General features: G+C 48.8%; 1 protein-coding gene across 5 annotated transcripts in view; it reads right to left on the bottom strand.

Annotated features, from left to right (window-relative positions):
* LOC115282344 (guanine nucleotide-binding protein subunit alpha-13) overlaps positions 1-7,459 on the bottom strand; it is a 70,139-nt gene that overhangs the window by 1,089 nt on the left and 61,591 nt on the right. The window contains exons 1-6 of one of the 5 annotated variants that reach the window (XM_029928324.1): positions 7,012-7,426; positions 6,630-6,709; positions 5,826-6,108; positions 5,116-5,289; positions 4,874-5,002; positions 1,222-1,385 (exon numbers count right to left, since the gene is read on the bottom strand). In XM_029928324.1, coding sequence (XP_029784184.1) covers positions 1,222-1,385; positions 4,874-5,002; positions 5,116-5,289; positions 5,826-6,108 — 750 coding nt within the window. In that variant the 5' untranslated portion in view covers positions 6,630-6,709; positions 7,012-7,426. Of the gene's footprint in view, positions 1-29; positions 731-1,221; positions 1,386-4,873; positions 5,003-5,115; positions 5,290-5,825; positions 6,109-6,629; positions 6,710-6,798; positions 6,988-7,011; positions 7,427-7,459 lie in introns of those variants that run through there. The other 4 variants (XM_029928325.1, XM_029928326.1, XM_029928323.1 and 1 more) reach the window with 4 other exon arrangements.

Raw genomic sequence — 7,459 nt, 5'->3', positions numbered from 1 at the left:
TTAGCACCATTCCCAGCCTCTACCCAACTGCGCCCACCAGAAGTGTCTCTAAACATTGCCAAAAAGTCCCCGGGGGGGGGGGGGCATGATCACCCCTGCTTGAGAGCCGTGCTCCAGGCCTGTGGGACACTTGTCACAATTCAGATCCCGAGTCACCCCCCCCAGAGGTGCTGAGTCAGTAGGTTTGGCAGGAAGCGGGCTCTGTCTGCCTGTTAATGAGCACCGCAGCCGATGCCGACGCAGGGCACACGCTCTGAAAACACTATTCCGTGCGGTGCGGCTCTCAAACCCGGAGAGGTGGCTACTCGCGAAAGCAGAACTTCTAGCTGCAGGAAAAGCCAGGTCTCTGGCTAAGGAAAAAGGGAAAAGCCAGGACGCGGGCTCTCCAAAGGGCAGGGGTTGTAAAGATGATCAGGAGCTAGGAAAAGGACGGAGCTCTTTCTGACCCAGGAAGGTAGCCTGGGGCCCAAGAGGAAGCCGTTCTCAGGACACCTGACAGCAGGGGCTCTCCAGGGGCGGCTTTACTTGATGACCACAACTTCAAAGAGTCAGTGACCTCACTCAACCCAGACTTCTGGAATTGAACTAGTGGTGAGGAGGCGGGCACAGCCCAGGCTGCACTTAACGTAAGTAACGGGGCATAATTCCAACACAGGTACTGTAAATTTCCCCATCAAGGGATCCATTTAAATTCTGTGTTTGTTGACAATTTCAGGCACACGATGTCCACCTAAAGAATACAAATGATACACGCTCACTTATCATGAGGGAATTCAGAGCTCGGGGGCGCCTGGGGGGCTCAGTTGGTTAAGCATCCAACTTGATTTCGCCTCAAAGTCATCATCTCACAGTGTTGTGAGCTCAAGCCCCTTATCAGGCTCTGTGCTGGCACTGCGGAGCCTGCTTGGGATTCTGTCTCTCTCTGCCTCTCTCTCTCTCTCTCTAAAATAAATAAACAAACATTTAAAAAAATCCAACAGGCGGAGCGCCTGGGTGGCTCAGTTGGTTAAGTGTCCAACTTCAGCTCAGGTCATGATCTTGCGGTTTGTGGGTTTGAGCCCCGTGTCAGGCTCTGTGCTGACCGCTCAGAGCCTGGAGCCTCTTCGGATTCTGTGTCTCCTTCTCTCTCCGCCCTTACCCTCTGTCTCTCAAAAATGAATAAAAACGTTAAAAAAATTTAAAAAAACTCCAACAGGCGTGTTTTTTATTTAAACAACTCACCTTACAGGAACGAAGCAGCAGAACGCTGGTCACTGGAGGAGTGTAATAGTTGTCAAAAACCGCGTAGTCACTCGGGGACACTTTCTGCGGCTTGTTCACTTTGCCTTCGTCGTGTGAGCGATAAAAATCACTGCCGTACCTGGCGAAGCTGAATATCCCCACACCTATAAAAGGAGGACAAGCGACAACAGAATGGGAGCAAGATTCCTGAATGACAAAGCAAAAGGCAGAGCCCGCCTGGGCGTCCGGTCTGCACGGCCGGTTTCACACCATCTAATGCCCTCAAGGTTTGCCAAGACGGAGGTGGACGCCGGCCCCAGGTTCCCGTATCAACCTCCGCTGCTGCTGAGCCAATTTTCCCTGCCCTGGAAAACACAGTGGTCTTGAGGATGGAATTCTTGAGAAATTGGGAGTTCCAAAGGTTTTTGTTCCCTACAAAAGAAGTCTTTTTTTTTTTTTCCAGAGTGGGCCAAATCAGGTAGTCCAAGAGGAGCGTTTAAAAATGAAGACCTGCACAACACGTTCCCATGACCTCACCCTTTATTTATTTATTTTGAGAGCGACAGAGACAGAGCAAGCGGGGGAGGGGCAGAGAGAGGAGGAGAGAGAGAAGCCCAGGCAGGCGCACAGCCAGCACAGAGCCCGATGTGGGGCTCGAACCCACAAACTGTGCGAGCAGGACCTGAGACAAAACCAAGAGTCAGATGCTTAGCTGACTGAGCCACCTGGGCACCCCAACTTTCCTCTTTAAGAACACAATAAACACGGGCACCTGGGAGGCTTCAGCCGGTTAAAACACGTGACTCTTGGTTTCGGCTCAGGTCATGATCTCACGGTTGTGCGATCGAGCCCTCCATGGGGCCCTGTGCTGACAGCGTGGAAGCTGCTTGGAATTCTCTCTCCTTCTCTCTCTGCCCCTTCCCAGTTGGTGCTCTCTCTCTCTCTGTGTCTCTCTCTCAAAATAAACGAAACATAAAAAAAAAAAAAAAAAGAACACAATAAGCAGACCTCTAGGTCCTGCGTGTGAGAGAGGCTGCCTGGACTTCTCTGGTACCATGGCAAGAAAAACCAATGGGCCACCACCCTGAAGCCTGGGGACCATGCTCGAGACCAGGCCTTTGGACAGGCCCGCTTCGCCCCTGCCCTTTCTCGCTCACGGCACAACTGTACTACGTGGCTGCCGTCAGGTGACCAGAATAAACACCCTTGAAACTGACTTCCTGTTACGCTGAGGCCCGTATCAGCCATGTCCGCACATGTGGAGCACAGCCTCTCCTGCGCAGCTCATTCTGAAGGGCACTTGTGTACAGGGTCGCTATTATTTCTGTCCCTTTCAGTTGTTACTCAAAAGTATTAAGGATTTTTTATTTTTGTTGGAGAAATGAATTGACGGTCAATCTGTCCAATCCAACTTGATCCAAAGAGAATGCTCCTCACTCCACCCTTGTTAAGTGTCACCTCATATTTGATATTGAGAGAGAGAGAGAGAGAGAGAGAGACAGAGACAGAGACAGAGAGACAGAGAGATAGAGCTTTCTGAAAGTTAAGAAAACACTAAACCTATTCATGTCACAGCTGACCGCCTCTGTCCTCTGGCCAAGGAAGTCGTGAGCATATTTCATTATAATACCTTTAGCGAGAACATTGTTTCCTTCGAATAATCCTACAAATGGAAGGTTATTTTCTTTAGTCATTAAATATCTCTCCATTTCTAAAATCCCTGTCTTTGTAAACTTGGAGAGAACAGTCATTTGCGGTGAGGTACGGTCTCACTGCCTGGCCGATCAGCCCTTACATCTTCTCTTAGGCCACACACAGTAAGTAGCTAAGAAACTTACTCAAGAAGGGGGTGGGGGTGGGGTGCCTGGGTGGCTCAGTGGGCTCCTTCGTGAGTTCGAGCCCCACATCAGGCTCTGTGCTGACAGCTGGGAACCTGCAGCCCGCTCCGGATTCTGTGTCTCCCTCGCTCTCTCTCCCTCCCCCACTCATGCTCTGTCAATAAACAAACACTAAATATATATATAAAAAAATTTTTTAAGGGGGTACTGGGGGGGTGTTTAAAGTAGAAACATTTTGGAAAAATGCCTCCTGCTCTCTTGAAACACAGAAGATAAATGAGCCAGGGATGTCCAGATACATTGTTGTAAATTTTTAAGTGTCTGTCTCTGCCAGGTAAATAATAAAAGGGGAGATAAAAGTTTGCTGGTAAAAGTTTATTTCTGATAGAAAGACAGCAGAGACCAGTCTCCAGGAGAGTCTGTGGACTGGGGAGGGGGTGCTATAGGAATGGAAATGGAGAAGCCAGGGCACAGGGGTAAGGGGAAGAAGAGGGTCTGTCCCCACCTCTGGTGAACGCGTCAGAGACGGGAGAGATCTAACAAAGGGACCTTTGTTAAAGAAAAGGACACCTAGATAGTCCACAAGCTGGTGCTCAGAAAGGACAGTCCCAGCCCCCAGATTGCTGACGGACAACCACTGTCCCCTTCACACTTGTCAGATCCCAGGGGACCAAGATGGAGAAATTACAGCAAAAAGGGAGGCGTGGGGGGAAAGAAGCGGACAGAAGGCAACGACAACAACAAAAACATTTGGCAAAAATAGAGTTTGCTTCCAGATCCTTTCCTAACCCGCAGTATCACCATGCAGAATCTCTAATGAGTCAAGGGGACTGTATCTCAAATCAAAAACTGCAGTTGACTTATTAGAAAGAATAGAATAACAAAAGGTCATGATTCACAGGATAAGAAGCGTATGCCTGGACATCAGGCTATAGTTACTCCGTCTACACTAGAGAACTATGCAAAGAACTGAGGAACAATCAGCAGGATTTTCACTTCTGTTAAGAGAGTTCAAGGGCACCTGGGTGGCTCAGTCTGTTAAGCGTCTGACTTCGGCTCAGGTCATGTTCTCAGGGTACGTGGGTTTGAGCCCCACATCAGGCTCTGCACTGACAGCTCAGAGCCTGGAGCCTGTCTTCAGATTCTGTGTCTCCCCCTCTCTCTGACCCTCCCCTGCTCATGCTGTCTCTCTCTCTCTCTAAAATAAATAAAAACAGTAAAAAAAAATAAACTAAAAAAAAAAAAGAGAGTTCAAACATCCTTACGTATTTTATTCATCTTGCTACTGAGTTACTGACACTTTACTGTCTGCTGTGCTGAATGCCTTATATACATGCCAGGAATATACACACGCTGGTTCTGCAGCCACACTGTTAGGTTGCAAAAGGACTCTCTGAAACAGGTATCGTTAGGGGCCCCTGGGTGGCTCAACCAGTTAAGCCTCCAACACTTGATTTCAGCTCAGGTCATGATCTGGTGGTTCCTGAGTTCAAGCCCCGGATCAGTGTGGTGCCTGCTTGGGATTCTCACTCTTCCTCTCTCTCTATCCCTCCACCCCCTCCCCCCAAATAAATAAATACACTTAAGTATTATTGGCCTCAAGGTCACGCAGGTAGCGACTGGCTGACGAGGGCAGGAACCCAGGTCATCAGAATCTGCCCACAGCACACTCCCCCCCCAGCACGATGCACCGGAGATGCGCGACCGTCTTTAGTACCAAAATTATAAAAGGCTGGAACTTTTTCCCCTCTAGCAACATCTTCCAATATTCTCAGGCTGAGGCTATTTCTACCAACAATGTCAAAAAGGAATACCGTCTGTCAAAGAGGCCTGTCCAAAGACAAAATTCCAGGAGTCCCGTGGGTACAGATCGATCATCGTTATTCCCACAATACAGAAGGCATCTGCAGGCTTCTTCTTTTTCAAGAACTTGAGAATATGCCCTATTTAAAAAGAGGCGTGCGTGTGAGATACGCATGTCCACTCATGCATCTCCGTGTAAACCTGCGTCCAGATTTCCTTTACCCGGTTCAAACCGTAAAGCTGTTTAATTCACCTGCATGAATTTGTAGGTTTTGTGTGTTCTCGTTGACTCTAAAGGAACACCTCGTGGCGGAGACAGGAACTGGTTCTAGAAGTTTCACTGTTAGGCCATAGAAAAACGCTTCACAGTACCCCTTGAGCCATTTAATATATTCGTCACTGATGATTCTGCTGTTTCCTAAAGAGCCTGGAAGGTGGAAGAAAATGTAAAGACGGACTCAAAGATGATGAAAACAATCAGTCTTTACTTCAGTCTATAATTAATTTGAAATTAGAACCAAATGGACTCTAAATCTTCAATAAACCTGTGGCACTCACTGATGTGACTATGAATTAGAAAGAAACAAAATGTCCTTTTTTAAGGCATCGTGGGTACAAAACTTCCACCACTGTGATGGATGTCAAAACTGATCATAGGGGCGCCTGGGTGGCTCTGTCAGTTAAGCGTCCAACTTCGGCTCAGGTCATGATCTCAAGGTTTGGGAGTTCGGGCCTTGCGTTGGCCTCTGTGCTGACAGCCCAGAGCCTGGATTCTGTGTCTCCCTCTCTCTGCCCCTCTCGGGCTCCCACTTTCTCTCTCTTTCTCTCTTCTCTCAAAAAGTAAATATACATTTAAAACAATTTTTTAAGTTCATAAAAACCGCCCACTCCACTGAAATCAGCAACCCAGCCCCCCCCCCAGCAACAGCCCCATTGCCAAACAAACCAAACCCATCCTGTTACCAATGCACTGTATATAAATACTGTGTTTCTCCGGAGATGGTGCCTTTCTGTATGGGTCACTGAAAAACTGTTCAAAGTCTTGGGGAGCCTCGGGATGGGAGATGATCCAATCCGATGGCGAATGCAAGGTGATGGGCTCAAAGAGATCATGGTCTGGCTTGAAGGCTTCGTTCAGCAAACGCCTCTCCCCAGCATCTAACTTCTTGTACTGGGACACGAGCGCGGGGTTCTCCGAGATGAGGGCTGTTTTTAGTGTGTGTTCAGAGTGCCGTACTGTTTCCATCTACCAGAAAAACACAAGGGATCAAATATACAACGCGTCTCCATCCCAGTGAATACCTATCTTCCACCTACATGTCTAAATTCTCCCTAGAATGGAAAAACGGACTGCTTTTTTTGTAAATTCACACCAAACAACAGTTTTTCCCCCTCCCCCATTTCCAGTCAATTTCCTGGGGAGAATATCTGAAAAAGTGAAAAGAAAAATCACGAAAATTCATCCCTTCTTCTCTTAAGGAACCTGCTCCCATTATAAAAACCATAAGAGAATGATCTGATTGCCCACTTCTTTCTGTCATTTGGGTAACACTATCACGAACTGACTCATCAGGGCCACATGAAAAATACTCAGCCTTTCCAAGGTGACTCAAAGATGTTCCAGACCGCACAAAAAAGAGAACTGATGTCAAGCCTGCCCATTTCAGCTGCAGGCTCCAAAAAGATCTCAGCCCCTGAAGTGTATTGCCTCAAAGTCATTGTCACCCTGGGGAAGACACCAGGTGACTAATCAAAAGCCAGACTCACAATGACAGATTTCTTCCATTCACATCGTGTTCCTCTATAGAGCCTTCATCCTTCCTTCAAACAGCTGCTCCAGCACGAGGCTTTTTGAGTTAGAAAAGGGGAAAAAAATTAAACTTCGCTGTCTGGAATCTATCATAATTATCTAGAGGTTTTCAGCTTAATGATTGACAATTTGGTGGGGACAATTTCAGCGAATGTCTGTTCCGACTGGCCGCCAGAATCCTGGGGTTCCGGAGTGTGGAAGAAATTCTCAGAGGTCACTCTCGTCAAAGCTCTGATACGTGCAGAGGCTCGTCCTCCCTGATCCACAACTGGGCTGAAGTTTCCCGTCTCCTACAGGACAAAACACCAAACAAAATGTGCCCTCCTGTATTCTACCTACCGTTAGGGAGGAAGGCTCCCATTGAAGTCTTTGCCTTACAGGACCGGCATGTCTGGGCCTGGTCGAGAAAGCGCTGTGCTGGGGGCGCCTTCACCCTAATATTGAAAAGGCGGTGTGAAAGGTCGGCCTTCCACCGGCCTCCCAGGTCTCCTCCGGCTGGAGCCGAGGGAGGCAGAAGAAGACCACTTAGTGGGCGGGAGCCTGCAGCGCTGTAGGTGCTAAAACCTGCACATCCTGCTTGAACCTGGACAAGGTGGTTACCCCAGCTGGTTGCTATAGCAACCCACACCTTGGGCTGGGCCCCCAAGCAACCGCAACTCGGTCGCTGGTTGGGGTGGGGTGGGGGATCCCCCGGGGACTCTCGCTTCGACTTTCCGCCACGGAGGAAGCCTCCTTGCAAAGGCCAGGCCGTGCTCCCAGGATACTCCCCCGCCCCCGCGGTCCTCCC

The sequence above is a fragment of the Suricata suricatta genome, chromosome 17 (genome assembly GCF_006229205.1).
Source record: "Suricata suricatta isolate VVHF042 chromosome 17, meerkat_22Aug2017_6uvM2_HiC, whole genome shotgun sequence".
Lineage (NCBI taxonomy): Eukaryota > Metazoa > Chordata > Mammalia > Carnivora > Herpestidae > Suricata > Suricata suricatta.
Note: the sequence above shows the minus strand (reverse complement) of the source record. Positions and strands in the feature narration are given on the sequence as shown.